This window comes from Heterodontus francisci, chromosome 19 (genome assembly GCF_036365525.1).
Source record: "Heterodontus francisci isolate sHetFra1 chromosome 19, sHetFra1.hap1, whole genome shotgun sequence".
Lineage (NCBI taxonomy): Eukaryota > Metazoa > Chordata > Chondrichthyes > Heterodontiformes > Heterodontidae > Heterodontus > Heterodontus francisci.
In genome coordinates, this window is record NC_090389.1 from 70,968,095 (window position 1) to 70,994,131 (window position 26,037).

Here is a 26,037-nt window from a genome sequence, read left to right on the forward strand (position 1 = left end):
ATCAGTCATCACAACTCCTCAGAGTGTGAGAAATGTGATTTTGATGTACATTGACTATTTAACATACTGCCTCCAGTAAGAAGTGTGAGTTTGCAAGCTAGAAACCATAAGCAAACTGGGCCAAGACCAGATGATTACAGTCCTTAGAATGAACTACAGTATTATTCAGTTTAGTGACACCTATATAAAATGACCTACAAACTTTCAACTCTCAACTGTAAGCTAATTTTTGAATCTTATATGTAGGTGATTGCTTAGAAGATGGTTTGTAGCAGATCACAACTTTTAAGTGTTCGAATAATGTGGAGATTATTATGAGTAGAGTTAGTTTATTAAACGCTTATATCACACAATATTAATTAAAAACTTTATTGACCTTCAACCACTGTCATAATTTTCTTATTTTTCAAGGTCACATAAAATATCCAATTATATACAGTAATGAAAACAAATCCGTAAGTATCCGAATGACAGAGGAAATCTCGGACTTGTAGTTTCAATCAATTATTCCTAATCTAGTTTGATTATTCGTACTAGTTTGCAGCAGACTAAAGAGGGTCATAACAATGCAAGTAACTGGACTCTTGGCATCAGTCTTATAAAATTTACTCAACACCTTTCATGAATTCCAGGAATTCTGTAATAGAACAGATCACAATATTAAAATATGAGTTTTCATCAATGTTTCAAAAATACACTTCAGTTGAGTAAAGTGCCCCTGAAAGTTGCTAACCATGCATGGCCCACTTAATTACTGAAAACAATTTGGGGCACCAGCAATTTATGTGTCCAGATTTTCTTTTTGCCCCTATTCTGATGTATACTCTTTTCTCCCCTCCCCAGTGATAAAGCACTGGTGGCTTCAACTGCCCCCCTGTTTCACTAATGACTGAGATACTTCATCGGCTGACCCCATTGGCCGTATGAGAGGGAGTTCTACTAGTGCCTAGTGAGCAAAATATTTGCATCATATTTCTGCTTACAGTGGTTAAAGTGGATTGGAATGGTCCGGTACAGTGTTCCTGAAATATATAGTCTAGTATCTATCATATCACTAGTGAGGACTGTAAAAAAGATACAGATTCTTTGTGCTTAGATCTCCTAACCCTGGATTTCAATTAATTTAAAATCTGATCCATACTTCAGAGTTTCTGAACTAAGCTCATGAGAAACCCATGTACCCAGAGTTTCTGTTTGCACTGCACTACGCAGTCTCTCACTGTCGGGATGCACTCACTTCAGTAAGTCCAGAAAGCTAAGATGCAGGTTGGCAACAATCAAGACCTGGGGAATGTGCACAAGGATACTACTAGAGCTTAACCCACTAAAATTGTGTACCATACCAGAACAGAGAAGTAATAAGCTTCTTGCTGCTTCTCCAACTGGGCCTGCCCTACCCTTAGGATATTAGTTTGACGAGTTATATGAAGGTGAGTAGGAAGAAACTCAGCCTCAGTGACAGATCGATCCCTTCACCTGTCAGACTGGCTGATCAAACACCAACAGTAAACTCAGTACTCTTGCTATGCTGAGCCGAGGAATCGGATTTACATGTCCACCATAGAAAACTGATTTGACTCCAATCTTCTATTGCCAGCTCTATTATTTAAGTATTTTAAACTTAAATAAGAGCAATTATGTGGGCATCAAAGCTGAGCTGACTGAAGTGAACAGGGTTACTAGGCTAGGAGATAGATCAATAGAGAAGCAGTGGCAGACATTCAAGGGGATATTTCAGAATACTCAGGATAAGTATATTCCTACTATAAAGAGGACCCACCCATCTGTGGTTAACTAAGTAAGTTAAGGAAAGCATCAAACTGAAGGAAAAAACATATAATTGTGCAAAGTTGAGTGGCTGGTCAGACGATTGGTCAGAATATAAAGAATGGCAGAGAATGACTAAATGGTTAATCAGGAGAAAGAAATGTAAAAAATTAGTATAAGAGGAAGCTCACTAGAAATGTAAAAACGGATAGCAAGAGTTTCTGCAGGTATTTAAAAAGGAAAAGAGTAAGTAAAGTGAGTGTTGGTCCTCTAGAGAGTGAGAATGGGGAGTTAATAGTAGATAATAAGGAAATGGCAGATGAAATTAACAAATATTTTGCTTCTGTCTTCACTAGGGGCGGCACAGTGGCGCAGTGGTTAGCACCGCAGCCTCACAGCTCCAGCAACCCAGGTTTAATTCTGGGTACTGCCTGTGTGGAGTTTGCAAGTTCTCCCTGTGTCTGTGTGGGTTTCCTCCGGGTGCTCCGGTTTCCTCCCACATGCCAAAGACTTGCAGGTTGATAGGTAAATTGGCCATTATAAATTGCCCCTAGTATAGGTAGGTGGTAGGGAAATATCGGGACAGGTGGGAATGTGGTAGGAATATGGAATTAGTGTAGGGTTAGTATAAATGGGTGGTTGATGGTCAGCACAGACTCGGTGGGCCGAAGGGCCTGTTTCAGTGCTGTATCTCTAAACTAAACTAAACTAAACTATAGAGGGTACAAAAAAAATTCCAGTAATAGCTGTAAATCTGGAGGTGGAAGGAAGAGGGGATGAAATTACAATCACCAGGGAAGGGGTACTGCCCAAATTGATGGAGCTGTGGGCTGACAAGTCCCTCGGTCCTGATGGGCTTCATCCTAGGATCTTAGAGGAGGTGGCTAATGAGGTAGTAGATGCGTTGGTGTTAATTTTTCAAAATTCACTAGATTCTGGAAAGATTCCATCAGACTGGAAAATAGCAAATATAACCCCTCTATTTAAGAAGGGGAGAGGCAGAAAACAGGTAACTATAGGCCAGTTACCTTGACATTTGTCGTGGGGATGGTGTTAGAATCGATCATTAAGGAGGCTATAGCTAGGCACAGAAAAACTCAAGGTAATCGGGAATAGTCAGCATGGTTTTGTGAAAGGAAAATCCTGTTTAACAAATTTATTGGAGTTCTTTGAAGGAGTAACATACGCTGTGAGTAAAGGGGAGCCCGTTGACGTGCTGTACTTGGACTTCCAGAAGGCATTTGACGAGGTGCCGCATAAAATGTTATTGCGCAAAGTAGGAGCTCATCGTGTCGGGGGTAACATATTAGCATGGATAGAAGATTGGCTGGCTGGCAGAAAACAGAGAGTATGCATAAATGGGTCCTTTTCTGATGGCAGGATGTGACAAATGGAGTCCTGCAGGGGTCTGTGCTGGGGCCTCAACTTTTTACAATTTATATCAATGACTTAGATGAGGGGAGCAATGGCATGGTAGCTAAATTTGCAGATGACACAAAGATATGTAGGAAAGTGTGTTGTGAAGAGGACATAAGGGGACTGCAGTCTGATATAGATAGGTCGAGTGAATGGGTAAAAATCTGGCAGATTCACTATAATGTGGGAAAATGTGAAGTTGTTCACTTTGGCAGGAAGAATAAAAAAGCAGAGTATTACTTAAATGGAGAACGACTGCAGAACTCTGAGGTGCAGAGGGATCTAGGTGTTCTGGTGCATGAGTCTCAAAAAGTTAGTATGCAGGTGCAGCAAGTAATAAAGAAGTCTAATGGGATGCTATCCTTTATTATGAGAGGAAATTAAAAATAAAAGTAAGGATGTTATGCTTCAGTTATACAGGGCATTGGTGAGACCACATCTTGAATACTGTGTGCTGTTTTGGTCTCCTTATTTAAGGAAGGATGTAAATTCTTTGGAGGCAGTTCAAAGGAGGTTTACTAGATTGATACCTGGAATGAGCGGGTTGTCTTATGAGGAAAAGTTGGACAGACTGGGCTTGTTTTCACTGGAGTTTAGAAGAGTGAGGGGAGACTTGATTGAAGTATATAAGATCTTGAATGGTCTTACAAGGTGGATGTGGAGAGGATGTTTCCTATTGTGGGTGAGTCCAGACCTAGGGGGCACTGTTTGAAAATTAGGGGTTGCCCTTTTAGGACAGAGATGAGGAGAAATTTTTTCTCTCAGAGGGTTGTGCAACTTTGGAACTGTCTGCCTCAGAAGATGGTGGAGGCAGGGTCTCTGAATAATTTTAAGGCTGGGATAGATACATTCTTGTAGGCATGGGAATCAAAGGTTATCAGGAGTAGATAGGAGTGTGGAATTCGAGACAAACAAATTAGCCATGATCTTTTTGAATGGCGAAGCAGGCTAGAGGGGCCGAATGGCCTACTTATGCTCCTAATTCGCATGTTCGTATGTTATGATGGAGCCAGCTCATCCACGAAAAGATTCTACCTACTACTTCCTGTACCTGCACCCATTCCCCGATCTTCCAAGAAGGGCAGTCATTGGTAGATCACTAGACTTCTGAGAAGTATGTGCTCAGCCCCTTACTAGAGGAACAGCAGCTATAAGGAACTCACTATGAGTGCCACTGGTGAGCATCAAAACTCACCATTAATATGTGAGTGCATTGCTATTAACTCTGTAATCACAGCATGAGCACACAGTACCCATCAAACAGTAGTTCTAGCAATTGGAGATATGGATCTTCAGCAGCTGTTTGCCCCTTTCAAATCCAATTATGGATGAATGCTGGATATATGAGTGTATTCTCATACACTCATACTGTATCCAGGTAACACTTTCAGCAGCAGCCATCTGAAGCAATCAGTTACACAATGTACATTTGGCTTCATCTTGCCACAAGGACTTCTGCAGGACAGCTTGTAAGATGCAAGCTACCGTAATGTTCTAGACATTGAAATCCAATGTCATGTGTCAGGCTTACTTGTCAATAACTTTAATGCAAGATGGGTTTGGTAAAAAGATGGCCTATACTGGCTTGAGCATTGTGGAGGAGAATCAAGGATGGTAGAGGCCACTGCAATCACAGTAAAGCTGATTTCAAGCACTAGTTCTGGTTTTGCTCCCTTCTAAAATTGACAGAATAAATCACAATCCACACCTGTAATATGACAGGCACTATCATATATGATAGCATATATGGCGTAGTTAGTACTGTTCGAAGGTCAAAGAAGTAAGTGCAATGACATTTGACGAAAGACTACTATATTTAAAGTTTGTACAAAAGGGTCTTGAATCGTGAGTGAAAGATATGAAGGGGAAGGATGTTGTTACAAGCAGACAGACCAAAGTGGGAGCCTATGGGGATAAATTTAGAAATGAATTAAGGAAGAAATAGAAAGAACGGATGGTTGGTAATTGACAATGAGGGTGAGAAATAGACAGAAAGAAAGGATTGATAGACTGAAAAGAGAGATGGGACAGGGAGAAATTGTGCAAGAGAGTAATGGGAAAATGAGATGAAAGCAGAGAAAGAAATATGTGGGACAAAAGAAGTGGGGAGGATTGTAGTTTAACATTGGATTGGTCTTGGGATTGCATGAAAAGTAATGAAAGAGAGAAGGGTATAAAATGAGGACAGTATTGCATATTTGTGCATTGTGTGTACACACAGAAGTGAGAATGAAGATAGCACAAAGATTATAGTGTCTAGTCAAAGGTCATGCAGGGCTGGGCATCAGTTTGGCTTCTTAATATAATCTAATTTAACCATCGTTCACATCTGGTAGAAAATCAAAGCCATGGAGTGTCCCAGGGAAGACAAATGAGAACCAGACAATGGATTTTTCTACCACTTCAGAAACTTGTGAACACTCAAAAGAAATCTTTTTGAACATTGTTGTCAATGACTTGGGGAATTTTTTAAGAGTTGCTAAATAAACAAAAGGCTCAGGATTGCAAAACTTACCATCATAATCGATTTTTCCATCGCTATTTTTGTCACCATCTCGCATAAGCTCTTCAATGTCATCATCAGTGATACATTCACCTGTTTCTTCCAGCATCGTTCTTAATTCATTGAGGTCAATGTAACCATCAGCATTTCTGTTAACATACAGGTGGGTATAAAAGACAAAACAGTGACAATGTAAGATTGATCAAGCATCATGCCTTAATAAGATTTTCAACTTTATTAAAGCTTGTTCCTTCATATAATTTTATATTATTACTCAGAATCTTGTAACACCATGAATGACTTCTCAAATCGGCAGTACAGTTGCAGCCTGTATGTTAGCCTTTGCCATAAATAAGGAAATTAAATCTTCAATAAAATCAATGTTGAGCCTCTTTCACTACTCATCATTTTGTTACTTCCAACTTTTTATAAAGGGATGGAATATTTTAATGTCATTGCCTTTGATTAAGTTCCTGAGCCGAGTATTGTTCACACAAGTGCCAGGCAATGACCATCTCAAACAAGAGAGAATCTAACCATCTCCCCTTGACATTCAATGGCATTACAATTGCTGAATCCCCCACTATCAACATCCTGGGGGTTACCATTGACCACAAACTGAACTGGAGTAGCCATATAAATACCGTGGCTACGAGTGCAGGTTAGGAATCCTGTGGCGAGTAACTCACTTCCTGACTCCCCAAAACCTGTCCATCATATACAAGGCACAAGTCTGGAGTGTGATGGAATACTCTCTACTTGCCTGGATGGGTGCGGCTCCAACAACACTCAAGAAGCTCGACACCATCCAGGACAAAGCAGCCCGCTTGATTGGCAGCCCACCCACAAACATTCACTCCCTCCACCACCAACGCACAGTGGCAGCAGTGTGTACCATCTACAAGATGCACTGCAGCAATGCACCAAGGTTCCTTAGACAGCACCTTCCAAACCCGCAACATCTACTACCGAGAAGGACAAGGGCAGCAAATGCATGGGAACAACATCACCTGCAAGTTCCCCTCCAAGCCACACAATATCCTGACTTGGAATTATACCACCGTTCCTTCACTGTCGCTGGGTCAAAATCCTGGAACTCCCATCCTAACAGCACTGTAGGTGTACCTACCCCACATGGACTGCAGCGGTTCAAGAAGGCAGCTCACCACCACCTTCTCATGGGCAATTAGGAATGGGCAATAAATGCTGGCCTGGCCAGCGACATCCACATCCCATGAAACGAATAAAAAAAAAAATGACTCGGTGGCAAATTTAGTAATTGCATATCAGTGTGGGTCATCGTATGTAGATGTACAGGAAGGCATATGTGAGTTTACAAATGTATGTTAAACAATAAACACTTACTTATCAAACATTCGAAACAAATCTGCCAGTTCTTCTTCTGATTTTCCTTTGCTATCGTCTTTCATACATCTCACCATCATGACCAAGAACTCATCAAAGTCAACAGTTCCACTGCCTAAATGAATATAAGGAATTGGAAATGTTTACATAGATCACATATTAATGGAAACGTACAAAACCATAAAAATACATGTAGTAATTGCATCAGAAAAGTGAAATCTGTAACTAAATATGGAACAGTATCATTTTGTTATTTTATAACCTAGTGCACTTCTCAAATGCCATCCTTCATTGTCTTTACCATCTTGCACACATGTATTATAAAAGTGGATACACCTTTTAAAAGAATTCAACTGAATGATATCTTCAAGGTTCTGATAACGTAGAGCACTTATCAACCCTTCCAGTTTTCACTTAGTAACAACGACTTAAGACAGTAATGGAAAAGCAAACTGATGGGCTGCTGTGAAAGTAAGACACCACAATGTAGTACAACATAACATAGTTATGCTGGTGTTTTATGTTTAATATCTAACTTTCATTAGCTGGGCATTGCTTTTGATTTTCCCTGCAGAGATTCTTGGAGATGTGCTGAACTTGTTCCAGTCCATTAAAACAAAATACTGCAGATGCTGGAAATCTGAAATAAAAACAAGAAATGCTGGAAATACTCAGCAGGTCTGGCAGCATCTGTGGAGAGAGAAGCAGAGTTAATGTTTCAGGTCAGTGACCCTTCATCAGTTCTGAAACGTTAACTCTGCTTCTCTCTCCACAGTTGCTGCCAGACCTGCTGAGTATTTCCAGCATTTCTTGTTTTTGTTCCAGTACATCGTGGTTACTGAGTAGAAATAGATTTCCAACAATACAATGCATTGCGCGTGAAAGCCAATTAAAGTACTGACTTGGTTAAGTAGTTTTCTCAATAAGATATACTATCAAATGTTTTTTTTATCACCACTGATAATAGCTATTGAACTGTACAGATATTTTACTTGGAGGGAATGGTAGACCACACAAGTCTAAAATGTTACATCACTTTTTTAATAGGCCATGTAGCTATGCTAGGACACTCCTCATTGTTATTGAATGACTCTGGCTAGAAATGCGTTTCTGCATATATCAGGTCACAGTGTGACTGTGATGCTCCACGGTCAAACAGCTTGCTGACCATCAGCATTTAGGCTCACTTGAAGAATGGCCACTTGGGCAAGATATCAGGTGGTTGCAGACTCCTGCAGCCAAACTTCACTGCCTTTGGGAGAGGAGGATAGAAGGCTATTGCAGATAGAACCCTGGGAATAGGCAATCAATGTTTTTTTAAAAAAAGAGCATGGGGTAAACACATTATTGAGTGAATTTCATACTTCTGCTTTTTGACCTCTTGCCCGCAAATTTATATAGTAACTGAAAATATGAGACTGACCCATTAAACAATGGAAAATGCCACAGTGTTACATTCAATCATGACTGATAATTTTCAAGGCTACTGCTCTTATGATAGTTATTGAAAAATGATTGGAATTACTGAATGCAATCCCCATAACACCAGCACAAGCCTTGCAATACAATTGTCTCAAAACAGAATTTGACTTAATTCAGTCATGATGGCCCTGGTAGTATGTATTAAAATCTGGAATAATTAAAAATATGACCACTTCTACTGGCTTTTTATAATCTGAAGTGATCGACATTCTTCCTAATGCTATGGATTTTGATCTTCTAACCACTGATTGCAATTTCTTGTAACCCTATAACTGGCTCAGTGGAATTGCAAACTCATGCTAACCATGAGGATCACTGTACTGAACTGTATCTGGTGCTGTGACAGCTCTCTGAATTTGATACTTTATTCCACATTTTTAAGATATTGGCCAGCAATCTCTGGAGAAAGGGGAAAGGCTATTTGCATACACAGGCATCATTAAAATACAATTTTTATTGACTTTAATCCATGACAAAACTAAAATTGTAAAAACGATAAGTTTTAAACAATTATGAATAGTCCAATTGACTGCTATAAAGAGAAAGCTTGTGCTGCAAGATTTTTCCTGCTGCTCATGAAGGATAAATAGCTTACTTGTAGAGTTTGTGAATTATCCAATCAGTTCATACATGAAAACAAAATTATATTGTATGTGTTAACACACCCACACATCCTTTATCTCTAATGTTTCACATAGTGAGATTGTGTGGAGGCAAAACATGCTGATGCTCCTAAACTCATGCCAATTTAAAAAAAAAATTGAAACACACTGAAAATGCAACACAATGTGGACCAATCTCTCCTTTGAAATGGAGGGCTGAGAAATAATTCTTCAATGGTGTAAATCTTCCTTGAGCACAGCTTTTCAACTCAGATGTACATAATCTCAGACAGCCATCTTACAGTAGAAAATTCTAGGAAATGTGCACACTTCGGTGAAGGTTTTTCTGGAGGCTTAAAAGGAGCATGAGCTCTATTATTTTCCCCACCATTCTTCTTTCCTAATCTCCCCATGCCATGCACCAAATCTGATGCAGAGGGTGGGCAGGTGACTTGACCGCAGACGAACACCAACGCAACTTTGAAGAGTTTTAATATTTTTGACAGCATTTGTGGGATCATTCTCCTTTTGATTTTTCTTCTCTTATGAGGAAGTCCTCACAGTGATAAAGCTGAGATGAGGAACTAAGTATTGAACTTGTGTGCACCATTCAGTGCCATTGGACATTAGTGCAATGTGGTTACAATTCTAAAAGGAAAATAGTTCTATTATAATTCATAAAGAATGTAATAGAGTCCTGAGTCATCGAATCATAGAAAGTTCACGGCACAGAAAGAGGCCACTTGGCTTATCGTATCTGCGCCAGCCAAAAAATGAGCCACCCAGTCTAATCCCACCTTCCAGCATTTGGTCCGGAGCGCTGCAGGTTATGGCATTTGAGGTGCATATCCAGACACCTTTTAAATGAGTTGAGGGTTTCTGCCTCTACTACCCTTTCAGGCAGTGAGTTCCAGACCCCCACCATCCTCTGGATGAAAAAACCTTTCCTCATCTCCCCTCTAATCTTTCTACCAACCAATTTAGATATATGCCCCCTAGTCACTGGCTGCTCTGCTAAGGTAAATAGACCATTCACATCCACTCTATCCAGGCCCCTCACAATTTTGTACATTTCAATCAAATCTCCCCTCACCCTTCTCTGTTCCAAGGAGAACAACCCCAGCCTATCCAATCATTCCTCATAGCTGCATTTTTTCAGTCCCAGCAACAACCTCATAAATCTCCTTTGTACCCTCTCTAGTGCAATTACATCCTTTCTGTAATGAGGTGACCAGAACTGCACACAGTATTCAAGTTGTGACTTAACCAATGATTTATACAGTTGCAGCATAACCTCCCTGCTCTTATATTCGATACCTCAACTGGTAAAGGAAACGTTCTGATAAAAGGTCACAGACCTGAAACGTTAACTCTGCTTCTCTCCCCACAGATGCTGTCTGACCTGCTGAGTATTTCCAGTACTTTCTGTTTTTATTTCAGATTTACAGCATCTGCAGTATTTTGCTTTTATGTAAAGGTTTCCATATGCCTTCTTAACCACCTTATCGACCTGTCCTGCTACCTTCAGGGATCTGTGGACATTCACTCCAAGGTCCCACATTTCCTCTACACTTCTCAATTTAATCCCATTAATCGTGTATTCCTTTCCCTTGTTTGATCTCCCCAAATGCTTCAACTCACACTTCTCCGGGTTGAATTCCATTTGCCACTTTTCTGCCCATCTGACCAGTCCATCGATATCTTCCTGCAGCCGACAGCCATGCTCCTCGCTATCTACCACATGGCCAAACTTTGTGTCGTCCGCAAACTTCTTGATCATGCCCGCTACATTTACGTCCAAATCGTTAACATATACCACAAAAAGCAGGGAAACCAGTACTGAGTCCTGCGGAACGCCACTGGAAACAGCCCTCCAGTCACAAAAACACCCTTTGTTGCCTACTATTGAGCTAATTTTGCATTCACCTTGCTACATTTCCCTGGATCCCATGGGATTTTATTTTTTTAAACCAGTCTGCCATGTAGGACTTTGTCAAAAGCCTCACTAAAATCCATGTAGACCACATCAACTGCACAACCCTCTTCAATCTTCCTTGTTACTTTCTCAAAAAAATCAATCAAGTCAGACAAGATCTTCCCTTAACAAATCCATGCTGACAATCCTTGATTAATCTGTGCCTTTCTAAGTGACAGTTTATCCTGTCTCTCAGAATTGATTCCAATAATTTTCCCACTACTGAGGTTAGACTGACTGGCCTGTAATTATTCAGTCTATCCTCACACCCTTTTTAAACAGAGGTACAATGTTAGCAGCCCTCCAATCCTCCGGCACCCATACCTGTATCCAGTGAGGACTGGAAAATGTTGGACAGACCTTCCGCTATTTCCTCGCTAGCTTCTTTTAACTGTCTGGGGTACAGTTCGCCCGGCCCTGGTGATTTATCAACTTTCAAGGATGCTAATCGCATTAATACGTCCTCTCTCCCTATGTTTATCATATCCAATACTTCACACCCCTCTTCCTTAACTACAATATCTGCATCGTCCCCCTGTTTTGTGAAGACAGGCACAAAGTATTCATTAAGAACAATACCAACATCTTCCGTCCCTACACATAGGTTACCTTTTTAGTCTTTTATGGGTCCTCCTTAGTTATCCTCTTACTCTTAATGTATTGATAAAACATCTTTGGGTTCACCTTGATTTTGCTTGCCAATATTCTTTCATGCCCTCTCTGAGTGTTTATAGAAAAGTTATAATGATATATTAGGATCTGGGGACTTGAGTGTTACCTAGTTCTTAAATCTACCTATGGTCCTATATCACACATGTTAATGGCTCATTATTATAACAGACTGATAAATAATGTTAGCAGAGGTTATAACATAATTTTTTTTGTACCATCTTCATCCACTTCATCAATCATTTCCTGCAGCTCCTCAGGTGTTGGGTTCTGCCCCAACATACGCATCACTTTGCCCAGCTCCTTGGTGCTAATGCATCCATCTTCAGCATCCTGTACGAAAATATCAAAAGCTGCCCTGAACTCTGAAAAAACAAGGAGCATTTCAGTACCAGAAGATTTAACACATTTTAAGCATTGCTTTGCATTGCTTTTAATTCTCTTATTGTTTTTAATGACTTCTTACCATTCTTCTGCTCCTCAGTCAGCTGCTCAACCTGTATTACAAAAACACAATGACTGAGTTCCGCAAACACCAGGCACGGGATACTACTTAAATTGAACATAAAAACTGAAAGCTACAGGTTGTGTGGGTAATATTAATTATATGACTGTAAACAAATAGGCTAACATTAAGAGCTATTTACGAAGAATACCCTGGATGCTCACTAAGAGATAACTGTGACCAAACATATTTAAAAACATATGGGACTGAATTTTACCGGCCCCTCGATGCCACGGGTCGCGGTGTGGGGGCTGGTAAAATGTTGTGGGGAGAAGCTCGCCTGCCGCATATTACCGGTGGTGGGAGGAGCTCAATGCAGCCCCCCGCCACCTGGCAGCGGACCCTTCATCTAGATATTCAAATGAACCTAAATTAGATGCTAATAAATTTATCTGCAGGCGGCGGATGTCCCACGCAAATTTTACCGATTCCGAATGCAGCTTGTGTGCCTTCGGAACTCCGTATCGAGTTCCAAGGCGAGAACCTGGTGGGGAGGGGGAGGAATAAAATTTTCAGGGCGGGAGAGGTAGAGGAGCGGGGGAAACATTTTTTATTGTCTGTAGGGATGGTGGGAAGGGGTTGAAGGGCAAAGAGTGCAAAGTTTGAGGTTTAAAGCTCGGGACTGTCAAGAATGGTTTTTGGGTGGGAGAGGGGAATAAATCTATTGTGTGATCATTGGGGAGGTGGAAGTGGCGCTTTAATGTGAAATTTACTGTTTTTATTAAAAATCAAATTGCTGGTCCCTTTAAAAATTAAAATTTCTGCTCATGGCTTAAAGCCCCTTAAAAATGGCGCTGGACGCCATTGCCGGGGACGTGGCGGACGCCCTCTCTGTGTCATTGGGGGCAGCCACTCCGCCCCCACTATCTAAATGAGCCCCCATGCGAAATATCACGGGTCTCCTCGGCGGCCCTTCTGTGTTGGAAGGCCGCCAAGTTGAAAGCGCGCTGCTGAGGAATGCGTCGCACGATTAAAATTCAGCCCATGGTTTTAATGGTTGATCACATTTTAGATATGGGGTCAGTCTTTACCATTTTTTAAGACGGTCACAAATCTGTAGACATATTCAAAAGATTTACAGGCCCTAATTGTTGACTCCTACATTAACTGTAGCTCATCCAAAGCTACTGCCCATATCTTAGACCAAGCTTTTGGTCATCTGTCCCAATATCTCCTTATGTGACTCGGTGTCAAATTTTGTTTGATAGCGTTTCTGTGGAGCACCTTGAGATATTTTATTATGTTAAAGGCACTGTATAAATGCAAGTTGTTGTTGTTATATGCACACATGCCAAATGGTCACTTATTGCCGATGCAAGTTTTCACAAAGTGTTACTGCTCAAGCACACTATTTCATTAGGTAGGTACTGTAGGTAATATGATCTCTTAAATATGCAGTGTTTGTGCTTCTTATGTTCGAGTTTGTATAAAAAGCTGAAGTTATAGCTTTACAATATCAAAAACAATTGGTGATGTAATAATGTAATTCAGCACTTTAGTTCAATTTTTGCTGTAAAATCCTGGTAACATCTCTTGCAAGAGATTTTGCCATTGGAATAGTGGCACACACTATTCACTTCACCTTCAGCCCCCACCACAAAGCTGTGCCTTTGCCATCAATTCTGACCTCCTCCAAGCTACTATCTGGGGTTGAACCAGATTGTTTGCAACCTCGGCATCCTTTTTGACCTTCAGCTGAGCTTCCTACCCATACAAAGACTGCCTACTTCCACTTCCTCAGCATCACCCGTCTCCATCCCTGTTTCAACCCACCTGCTACTGAAACCCTCACCCATGTCTTTGTCAACTCCAGACTCAACTCTTTCAATGTTTTTCTGAGCAACCTCCCGTATTCCATCCTTCACAAATTTCAGCTGATCTGAAATTTTGCTGTCCATAACATAGCCCACATCAAGACCCATTCCCTACGCCCCTGTCCTTGTTAATTTACATTTGCTCCCAGTCCCCCAATATCTCAAATTTAAAATTCTTTTATATGTGTTTAAATCCATTAATGGCTTCACCACTCCCTATCTCTGTAACCTCCTCCAAATGAAATGCCTGGGGACATTTTTCTACATTAAAGACACTATATAAATACAGGCTGTTGTTGTTGTAGATTGTTTTGTCAACTGCAAGCTTGGAACTCTTGGAAATTGGCCTAATAGCTGTTCAAATGATGGGACAGAATGGTACTTTGACTAATCATGTTTCAGTATGCAAGAATGAGTCAACTCTCCCCATAAAACATTCCTCTGTTGAAACACAATTTCTGAGCACAATTTAGCCAAGAAAATTACAACCAAAGAGGGCAGCTTGCTTGAGTTACCAACAACAACTTGCATTTATATAGTGCCTTTCACATAATAAAACCTCGCAAGGCACTTTACAGGAGTATCATAAAACAAAATGTGACACCGAGCCACATAAAGAGATATAATGGCAGGTGACCAAAAGCTTGGTAAATTGATAGATTTTATGGAGCATATTAAAGGAAGAAAGAGAGGTGGAGAGGTTTAGGGAAGGAATTCCAGAGCTTAGGGCCTTGGTGGCTGAAGGCACAGCCACCAGCAGTGGAACAATTAAAATTGAGGATGCTGAAGAGGTCAGAATTAGAGGAGTGCTGATATCTTAGAGGATTGTGGGGCTGGAGGAGATTAAAGAGATAGGGAGGGACGAAGCCATGGAGGGACTTGAAAACAAGGATGAGAATTTTAAAATCGAGGCATTGCTTAATCAGGAGCCAATGTAGGTCAGCGAGCACAGGGGTGATGGGTAAATGAGACTTGGTACGAGTTAGGCCAGAGACGACACAGTTTTAGATGGCCTCAAGTTTATGGAGGGTAAAACATGGGAGGCTGGCCAGGAGTTGAAATAATCGAGTCTAGAGCTCACAAAGGAATAAACTGATGAGCTGAGGTGGGGTGGAGTTGGGCTATGTTATGGAAATGGAAACAGGCTGTCTTAGTGATGGTGCAGATATGTGGTTGGAAGCTTGTCTCGGTGTCAAAAATAACACCAAGGTTGCAAACAGTTTGGTTTAGCCTCAGACAGTTGCCTGGGAGAGGGATGGAATCAGTGGCTAGGGAATGGAGTTTGTAGCCAGAATTGAAGATTGCTCTTCTCAATATTTAATTGAAGGAAATTTCTGCTCATCCAGTACTGGATGTCAGATAAGCAGTCTGTCAATTTAGAGACAATGGAGGAGTTGAGAGAGGTGGTGCTAAGGCAGAGCTGGGTGTCGTCAGTGTACATATGGAAACTGACGCTGTGTTTTTAGATAACGTTGTTGATGGGCAGCACCTAGACGAGAAATAGGAGGAGGCCAAGGATAGATCCTTGTGGACACCAAATGTAACGGTATGGGAGCAGGAAGAGAAACCATTGCAGGTGATTCTCTAGCTACACTTGGGTACAAAAGAATGGAACCCAGCTGAACGACGGTGGAGAAGTATCGCAGGAGGATGGTATGGTCAACCATGCCAAAAGCTGCAGACAGGTTGAGAAGGAGAAAAATAAAATTAATCCTCCTTTATACATAATTTTCCCCTTTTTAACAATTGATAATAAAGTAAAAAGGTTCATAAAGCATTTTGTTTTGTGTATGCTGCTCTGCTTAATTTCGGAAAGATTAATAAATATGAAAGAACCTTCAAGCACATCAAAACAAACGTTAGTAAAGAGTTGCAAATGCACCACGTGGAACATACCTTTCCTGCATTTTGCAATGTTCTATAATCTAACATTGGATTATGAAATGCTCTCAATGCACAGCACAGTGCCATCTGCTGCACATATGAAAAAGGAAAATTAGACTGTTGAGAAGGAAATGGATTTTCTGTGATGGAGTTTAAAATGTTTGAAAAAGAAACATTTCATACCTGGTAGTGCAAACACATCTGAAAGAACTAACATTAACAATTATTCCTCAACGGCTACTTGGTTTCTTGACATTGATCTTAACTTGTTTAGGCACTGATTACTTTTTTACAGGAGGAGAAAGGCAGACTGTAACAGTATGGTAAGAATACAAGTGGCACTGGTTGGACAGCAGCAAGGTCCTGAGACAATATACGAGTAACCTCACAAGAAAAGTGGTGGTGGAATCAGGGACAGAGCAAATAACAACCTAGAGACAGTAGCAGTACTTCTGAAATTTGATAAGCAAATTCCAGACAAAAAAAAAGACTTGCATTTATGTAGCACCTTTCACAGCCTCAGGTCGTCCCAAAGCACCTTACAGCCAATGAAATACTTTTGAATTTTAGTCACTGTTGTAATGCAGGCAGGTTCAAGATTTAGCCTGAGAGCTTGGTGTCAATTGCTTTTGCTGGAAATCTGTTCACCTGTACACTAATATATAGAAACATAGAAACACAGAAAATAGGAGCAGGACTAGGCCATTCGGCCCTTCGAGCCTGCACCACCATTCAATACGATCATGGCTGATTGTCCAAACTCAGTACCCTGTTCCCGCTTTCTCCCTGTATCCCTTGATTCCTTTAGCCCTAAGAACTACATCTAACTCTTTCTTGAATATATTTAATGATTTAGCCTCAATTGCTTTCTATGGTAGAGAATTCCACAGGTTCACCACTCTCTGGGTGAAGAAATCCCTCCTCATCTCAGTTCTAAATGACTTACCCCTTTATCCTGTAATTGTGACCCCTCGTCCTGGACTCCCCCGCCATCGGGAACATCCTTCCTGCATCCAGTTCTGTTAGAATTTTGTAGGGTTCTATGAGATCCCCTCTCATTCTTCTAAACTCTAGCGAATACAAGCCTAATCGACCCAATTTCTCTTCAAACATCAGTCCTGCCATCCCAGGAATCAGTCTGGTGAACCTTTTCTGCATTCCCTCCATAGCAAGAATATCCTTTCTCAGAGGCAGCGGAGGTGGCGGTGTGAGGAGCTGGGGTATAAAAGCAGAGGCGAGCGAGGCCCGACACCAGAAGTAGCGGCGGTGTGAGTGCTTTGTTCTGTTCTGTGGACCTGCTTGACCAGCAAAAATCGAAGTGTGACATCACAGGAGGGCTGCCAGAAGTAACATGAGGGGTGGAAATGGCAGTCAGCGGGGTAGTATGCTGCTCCTGTGAAATGTGGGAGATCAGGGAGAAGTCAAATGTCCCTGATGACTACGTTTGCAGGAAGTGTGTCCAGCTACAGCTCCTTTCAGATCGCATGGATCGGTTGGAGTGGCAGTTGGACTCACTGAGGAGCATACCGGTAGAAAGTATCACAGATAGGAGTTTCAGGGAGGTGGTCACACCGCAGGTTCTGCCAGATAGACTGCCAAGAGGGGCAGGCAGGTAGTGCAGGAGTCCCCTGTGGCTATTCCCCTCAATAACAAGTATGCTGTTTTGGATACTTTGGTGGGTATGGCCTCTCAGGGGAAAGCAGCTGCAGCAGCCAGGTCAATGGCACCATGACTGGCTCTGTTGTACAGCAGGGAAGGTCAAAGTGTAGGTGAGTGGTAGTGATAGGGGACTCTATAGTCAGGGGCACAGATAGGTGTTTCTGTAGCCACGAGCGAGAATCCAGGATGGTGTGTTGTCTCCCTGGTGCCAGGGTCAAGGATGTCTCTGAGCGGGCACAGGGCATTCTGAAAGGGGAGGGTGAGCAGCCTGAGGTCATGCTCCATATTGGTACTAACGACATAGGCAGGAAGAGAGATGAGGTCCTGGAAAGTGAATATAGGGAGTTAGGCAGAAGGTTAAAAAGCAGGACCTCGAGGGTTGTAATCGCAGGATTACTCCCTGTGCCACGTACTAGTTAGGGTAGGAACGGGAGGATAAGGCAAACAAATGCGTGGTTGAAGAGATGGTGTAGGCGGGAGGGCTTCAGCTACTTGGATCATTGGGATCTCTTCTGGTGCAGAGGTGACCTGTACAAGAGGGACGGGTTGCATCTGAACTGGAAGGGGACCAATATCCTTGCGGGGAGGTTTGCTAGTACTACTCAGGAGGGTTTAAACTAGTCTGGCAGGGGGTGGGACCCAAAGTAGTCGTCTCTCCGATAAGATAGTTGAGGCGAATGCAGAGGTTAAAGCAAGCAAGTCCAGTAGGCAGGCTGGACAGGGGCAGGATAGGGAGCGTGGAAGGTCTGGTAGGCTAAACTGCATTTACTTTAATGCAAGAAGCCTTACAGGTAAGGCAGATGAACTCAGAGCATGAATCAGTACATGGGATTGTGATATTATAGCTATTATGGAAATGTGGTTGAGGGATGGGCAGGACTGGCAGCTTATTGTTCCGGGGTACCGATGCTTCCGGCGTGACAGAGGTGGAGGTAAGAGAGGAGGGGGAGTTGCACTATTGATTAGGGAGGACATCACGGCAGTACTTAGAGAGGATATCCCAGGGGGAACGTCCAGCAAGGCCATATGGGTAGAACCTAAAAATAAAAAGGGGTGATCACTTTGATGGGATTATACTATAGGCCCCCCAATAGTCAGAGGGAATTGGAGGAGCATATATGTAGGGAAATCACAGATAGGTGTAGGAATTATAAGGTTGTAATAGTAGGTGATTTTAACTTCCCTAATACTGACTGGGACTGCCTGAGTGCTAAAGGACCAGATGGGGAAGAATTTGTTAAGTGTGTCCAGGATAGTTTTCTGAAGTAATATGTGGATGGTCCTACTAGAGAAGGGGCTATACTCGACCTCCTCTTAGGAAATGAGGCTGGGCAGGTGGTTGATGTGTCAGTGAGGGAGCACTTTGGGACCAGTGACCATAACTCTATTAGCTTCAAGATAGTTATGGAAAAGGATAGGACTAGTCCTCAAGTTGAAGTCCTAAATTGGGGGAAGGCTAATTTTGATGGCATCAGACAGGAACTCTCAAAAGTTGAATGGGAGAGGCTGTTTACAGGTAAAGGGACGTCTGGCAAGTGGGAGGCTTTTAAAAGTGAGATAGGAAGAGTTCAGGGCTTGCATGTTCCTGTTACATTGAAGGGCAAGGCTGGCAAGTTTAGGGAACCTTGGTTGACGAGGGATATTGAGGGTCTGGTCAGGACAAAGAAGGAGGCATATGTCAGGTATAGGCAGCTGGGATCAAGCGAGTCCCTCGAGGAGTATAAGGGATGTAGGAGTACACTTAAGAAGGAAATTAGGAGGGCGAAAAGGGGCCATGAAATTTCCCTGGCAGATAAGATAAAGGAGAATCCTAAAAGATTCTATAAGTATATTAAGAGTAAAAGGGTAGCTAGGGAGAGAGTAGGTCCCCTTAAGGATCAGTGTGGTAATCTATGTGTGGAGCCACGGGAAATGGGCGAGGTCTTAAATGAATACTTCTCGTCTGTATTTACCGTGGAGAAGGTGATGGAAGCTAGTGAGTTCAAGGGAGGGAACAGCGATATCCTGGAGCATATCAACATTACAAAGAAGGAGGTGTTGGAGGTTTTGAAGAACATTAAGGTGGATAAATCCCCAGGGCCTGACCAGGTGTATCCTAGGATGCTATGGGAAGCAAGGGAGGAGATTGCTGGGGCCCTGGCAGAGATTTTTGTATCATTGTTAGCCACGGGTGAGGTACCGGAAGACTGGAGGATAGCTAATGTTGTGCCTTTATTTAAGAAGAGCAGCAGGGATAAGCCAGGGAACTACAGGCTGGTGAGCCTTACATCAGTGGTGGGAAAGTTATTGGAAGGGATTCTGAGAGACAGGATTTATATGCATTTGGAACGGCAAGGTCTGATTAGGGATAGTCAGCATGGCTTTGTGTGTGGGAAATCATTTCTCACAAATTTGATTGAGTTTTTTGAGGAGGTGACCAAGAGGATTGACGAGGGCAGGGCGGTGGACGTTGTCTACATGGACTTTAGCAAGGACTTTGACAAGGTCCCACATGGTAGGTTGGTCCGGAAGGTTTGAACACATGGGATCCAGGGTGAGCTAGCAAATTGGATGCAAAGTTGGCTTGGTGATAGGAGGCAGAGGGTGGTGGTGGAGGGTTGTTTTTCAGATTGGAGGCCGGTGACCAGAGGTGTGCCGCAGGGATTGGTGCTGGGCCCTCTTTTGTTTGTCATATATATTAATGACTTGGATGAGAATGCAGGGGCCATGATTAGTAAGTTTGCAGATGACACCAAAATTGGTGGTATAGTGGACAGTGAAGAAGGTTGTCTAAGGTTTCAACAGGATATAGATCAACTGGGAAAGTGGGCAAATGGAATTTAATGCAGACAAGTGCGGAGTGATGCATTTTGGGAAGTTAAACCAGGGCAGGACATATACAGTGAATGGCAGGGCCCTGGGGAGTGTTGTTGAGCAGAGAGACTTTGGGGTGCAAGTACATAGTTCCCTGAAAGTGGCAACACAGTTGATAGGGTGGTGAAGAAGGCATATGGCATGCTTGCCTTCATTGGCCGGGCCATTGAGTACAAGAGTTGGGATGTCATGTTACAGTTGTACATAACGTTGGTTCGGCCGCACTTGGAGTACTGTGTGCAGTTCTGGTCACCGCACTACAGGAAAGATGTGATTAAGCTAGAGAGGGTGCAGAAAAGATTCACAAGGATGTTACCTGATTTGGAGAGCTTGAGTTATAAAGAGAGATTGGATAGGCTGGGTCTGTTTTCCCAGGAGCGAAGGAGGCTGAGAGGGGACATGATAGAGGTATATAAAATTATGAGAGGCATAGATAGGGTAGATAGCCAGAGTCGGTTTCCCATGATAGGAGTGACTAAAAATAGAGGGCATAGATTTAAGGTGATAGGGAGGAGGTTTAAAGGGGATCAAAGGGGTACATTTTTCACACAAAGAATAGTGGGTATCTGAAATGAGCTGCCAGGGGAGGTGGTGGAGGCAGGAACAGTAGCAACATTAAAGAGGCATCTGGACAGGTACTTGAATGAGCAAGGCATAGAAGGATACGTAATTAATGCAGGCAGGTGGGATTAATATAGATAGGCATTATGGTCAGCATGGACGTGGTGGGCCGAAGGGCCTGTTTCTATGCTGTGTGATGCTATGACTCTATAAGGAGACCAAAACTGCACACAATACTCCAGATGTGGTCCCACCAAGGCCTTGTATAATTGCAGCAAGACATCCTTGCTCCTGTATTCAAATCATCTCGCTATGAAGGCCAACATACCATTTGCCTTCTTAACTGCCTGCTGCACCTGCATGCTTACTTTCAGCGACTGGTGCACAAGGACACCCAGGTCTTGCTGCACCTCCCCCTTTCCCAATCTGTCGCCGTTCAGATAATAATCTGTCTTTCTGTTTTTGCTACCAAAGTGGATAACCTCACATTTATTCACATTTTACTGCATCTGCCATGTATTTGCCCACTCACTCAACTTGTCCGAATCACCCTGAAGCCTCTCTGCATTCTCCTCACAGTTCACATTCCCACCCTGCTTTGTGTCATCTGCAAACTTCAATATATTACATTTAATTCCCTCATCTATATCATTAATATATATTGTGAATAGCTGGGGTCCTAGCACTGATCCCTGCGGTACCCCATTAGTCACTGCCCGCCACTCGGAAAAAGACCCATTTATTCCTACTCTTTCTTGTCTGCCAATCAGTTCTCTATCCATGTCAGTACCTTATCCCCAATCCCATGTGCTTTAATTTTGTATGCTTATCTCTTATGTGGGACCTTAGCGAAAGCCTTCTGAAAGTCCAAATACACCATATCCATTCTACTAGTTACATCCTCAAAAAATTCCAGTAGATTTGTCAAGCATGATTTCCCTTTCGTAAATCCATGTTCACTTTGTCCGATCCTGTAATTGTTTTCCAAGTGCTCTGCTATTACATCTTTTATAATGGACTCTAGTATTTTCCCCACTACTTTTTTAAATAGTGGGGTTACATTAGCTACCCTCCAATCCGTTGGAACTGTTCCAGAGTCTACAGAATTTTGAAAAATGACCAGCAATGCAGCTATTTCAAGGGCCACTTCCTTAAGTACTCTGGGATGTAGATTATTAGGCTCTGGGGATTTATCGGCCTTCAATCCCATCAGTTTCCCTCAGACCATTTCCCACTAAGATTGATTTCATACAGTTCCTCCTTCTCACCAGACCGTATGTTCCCCAACATTTCTGGGAGGTAAGTTGTGTCCTCCTTTGTGAAGACAGAACCAAAGTATGTATTTAATTGGTCTATTTCTTTGTTCTCCATTATAAATTCCCCCGTTTCTGACTGTAAGGGACCCACAGTTGTCTTCATTAATATGACCCTAAAGCTTGGCTATTCATGATGTTGAAGCCATAATCTTAATTTCACAGCCACTTCCCCCAAGCTGAAGGAAACACTGAAACATTCCCTTCCTTGTAGTGCTAAAAATATGAAGGCATTCCCCTTAATATGTTGTTAGGTTTTCCAAATCCTCCATGTTCTCCTCTAAGTCACACACCATCATGACTTGGAACTATATCACAATTCCTTTATCGTCCCTGGGTCAAAATCCTGGAACTCTCTCCCTAAAAGCACTGTGGGTGTACCTACACCACATGGACTGCAGCCCTGCTGAAAGGCGGCTCACCACCACCCTCTCAAGGGCAATTCAGGATGGGCAATAAATGTTGGCCTTGCCAGAGATGTCCACATCTCATGAATGAATAAATATTTTAAAATAATGAAAATAGATTTGTATTTATCACTAGGCCACCAGGGACTGGATGCATCCCACATAACAAGGGGAAATGGCCACATAGTGGGTCATAAAGGATTGCTTGCCTTTTCCTACTCCAATCTCATAAGCACCACTTAGAATTAAACACACATATACTCACACAAACTATTTTAATTATTTTATTTGTTCATTCATGAGATGTGGACATCTCTGGCAAGCCCAACATTTATTGCCCATCCCAAATCAGGAATGTCCCCCTTCCCACTTCTCCTCCTCACTACACCAAGAAGCAGATGCATTCTCACTGTCCATCACTTTATAATGATTAAAATAGTATATACTCACATGGTTTTATTTTATTCTACTTTATTTGTTGCTGTGTCACCTGTCACATATACAGCTACTCATTCATCACACATCTTTTTGGAAAGAAACTAACACCAGATTGCACATATTGGCATTACCTGCAGTGGACATTGTAAGCTTCTGTGAATGGAACGTAACATGTTCGTTTAAAGAGATGACCAACCCAAACATGAAAGATTTGCTAAAACAGCACTCAGAATAGCTCAGTCTGAGTTTACTTCATATTCTGAGTTCAGACACAATCCTAGTAATGCCAGTAATGCTGGATAAGATCATCAGCTGTTTTAAAACATTTTTATCTCTTCTTTCTCTCGCTCTCTCATTCATCTCCCCCTACACACATGCGCACATACTCCATGGGTAATTTTCTGACTTTGCACTTCTGGTAGGAAACCTCAGCTGCGAGAAACATACCTGAAATTCAAACATGTGCTGAGTGTGATTTCCTAACCAATATTTCAAAGGGTTGGAATATCTTGTGTTTAAAGTTCTGATATGGTGAGCAAGCTACCCTGCTGGAAATGTGACTTTAAGAAATTACCTAATTTCTCTTATTCTCTGTTATTCTCACTGTCTGGTTCTTTCTTTATTGCCTCCTTTTCCACCACTCTGGCTCACCAACTCCCTTGTGTTTCTTTTAGTTAATTTACAAATTGTCACTGTTTTACCTTATATTTCAACCGGTGATTTTCTGGATCTGCTCCTTGGCTTTGTTCCCATCTTCTAGCTAAGCCTTGAGTTAGCTCAGCAACAAATGTACATTGTGCCTATCATTGTAAGGTCCCAACTGTTATATAGCTTCAGTACTATTCCATGTAAGCAGAAACTTTAATCTTACTTCAACTGTTACAACTGGTCCTGAACCATCAAAGAATCCAAGCTATACTTTCGCAGGATGTCTGTGTTCATTGTTGATCCTATGATTAGTATGCAACTATTACAAGGTATATTCACCATTAGATGGTAGTTTAGTTCTCCCATGAATCATGTGAAAAAGGAAGCCATAAAATACATACAGCACATTGCAGATGATTACTGTTGCAGGAAATAATGTACATTGCAGAATCCAAGAATCGCTGGACTTCCTTCCACCTTCACTTGCAAATTGTTGTGAAACCCTGAGCCTCAACTAACTATATATCAAGTTGCAACTGTATGAGAAGTGGGAGAACACATGTTAAATGACGTACGGTCCGACCACCAAACTAATTGTACTTTTAAGAATTTTTTAAAGAATGTTTTCCAAACATTTTAGGGGGAGCTTTTTGAAACAGCTGTGATGAAAAGGGAGCAGCTGTTGTCACTGTTATGGCGTCACATCTAAGTCAGAATGCTTTCGACATAAATAGGTATCCAATACAAAAAAAAAAGCTCTTTTATAGGCTTGTTCGCCTGTAGCCTTGGTAACATGACTCCTTGTTATTTTTAACAGTATAAACGACAAGACAACTGTGGAGGAGAGCTAAGACAAATACTGCGGATGGTTTGCTTTTGTTCCAATGTTTTGATTGACATAGACATATATCCTTGAAACCTTTATCTAAGCATTTGGGTCCCTTATGGTTGGTGGGGAGCTTATCGCCAAGAGAACCGCCTCCACACGACCCAAAATTAGTTTTAACTCGGAGGAGCAACACTTCATCGCATTCCTCGAAGGCTGAGTGGAAAGATTATAGGCAAAACCGTGTTAAAAAGAGTGGATAATCCACGCTCCCGTAATTAGACTGTAAACTTATAAATGATACGCAATACACTTTTATGGTTCAGACTAACATTTTGAATCCCGGCCTTTGCCACGTTTCTTCAAACTCGCGTCAAAATGCTGCAAGTCAACTTTAACAGATGCTAAAATAAACCAATATCAACAGGTTTAATTCCGGCAGCACAGGAGTCATGTCCAGGCCGATGGTAGATCCACCTGCAGCTTTTAAAAAAAATATTCATTGGAAGGTGACAATAAAAAGGCAACAAAAAAAAAAATCAGAATTCGGAATCATTAAGAGACTTTACGGCTCACGTTTTGTTGCGAGAAATGTATCTTGAAAGCCCAGGCTCGCTGCAGCTGCTTATCAATTGTATTTTATCGACCAAGGAATGCTAACTTTATTTGTTCACATTCATATTTGACAATTTAAAAGTTTAGAGACTGGGTTTGGACTGAAATCAATGAGATAAGGTTAGTTATAGTTGTATGAAGGTGATTGCTACCTCGCCTTTTAAATATGATCTTTAGAAAACAAATACAGAGGTTTCATGTTTAAACGTTTTAAAATTGTTCGACAATAATTTTCAAATCACTTTTAAAAACAACTTCTATGTTAAATGAAAGGGAAATGTTCTACTCAATAAATTGTTTGAAAAAGTTCTCACGTTAGCTGCTGCAAATTTGAATATGGTGGTAGAATTACAACTTTAAAAACTTTATCCTGCTGCTGTATTCTGATGTAATTATTATTATTATACTGTATCTTTGTACTGTATATATTGACTGCTGTATATCAGATCTACAAATAAATCTACATTCTGTCTTAACATATGTCGAAGGTAATGAATTACATGTGCGTAGTTTTTAAGGATTCTGCATTTTAGTTGCATGTTTCCGACCCAAGAACAACAACTGAAAAACTTCGACTTAAACTACGAATAAATATGTCTTCAGTCAGGGAATGTACTTACCGCCGCTTTATAAATATCTTCCATGGTCGAGGATGGATGCGCTATTGGCAGACAGAGAGTCAATGGTCCTGCATCATCTTTTATAGGAGGTCCCAGCTCACCAACACGTTATCCA

At 41.7% G+C, this 26,037-nt stretch overlaps 1 protein-coding gene across 4 annotated transcripts; it reads right to left on the reverse strand.

Moving 5' to 3' along the window:
• Positions 1-376: 376 nt before the first annotated feature.
• LOC137380401 (troponin C, slow skeletal and cardiac muscles) lies at positions 377-25,959 on the reverse strand. Of its 4 annotated transcripts, none has more exons than XM_068052330.1 (6): positions 25,923-25,959; positions 12,246-12,276; positions 11,998-12,144; positions 7,052-7,166; positions 5,699-5,835; positions 377-637 (listed from the first exon to the last, which is right to left on the reverse strand). In XM_068052330.1, the coding sequence occupies exons 1-6, from the start codon at positions 25,944-25,946 to the stop codon at positions 606-608; spliced, it is 486 nt and encodes a 161-aa protein (XP_067908431.1). In that variant the 5' UTR covers positions 25,947-25,959; the 3' UTR covers positions 377-605. The 4 variants fall into 4 exon arrangements, with proteins under 4 accessions (XP_067908431.1, XP_067908430.1, XP_067908432.1 ...); XM_068052329.1 differs by lacking the exon at positions 25,923-25,959 and adding an exon at positions 24,263-24,339; XM_068052331.1 differs by lacking the exon at positions 25,923-25,959 and adding an exon at positions 24,201-24,218.
• Positions 25,960-26,037: the final 78 nt, after the last annotated feature.

What these genes read in the sequence shown, in the direction of transcription:
- LOC137380401 (XM_068052329.1), bottom strand. Translation starts at nt 24,304, where the DNA reads ATGTACATTATTTCCTGCAACAGTAATCATCTGCAATGTGCT. An exon ending in GTAATCATCTGCAATGTGCT is followed by an intron (nt 12,277 to 24,262) that starts GTATGTATTTTA and finishes TTTGTAATACAG; the next exon opens with GTTGAGCAGCTGACTGAGGA. An exon ending in TGGAAAAATCGATTATGATG is followed by an intron (nt 638 to 5,698) that starts GTAAGTTTTGCA and finishes GTTCTATTACAG; the next exon opens with AATTCCTGGAATTCATGAAA.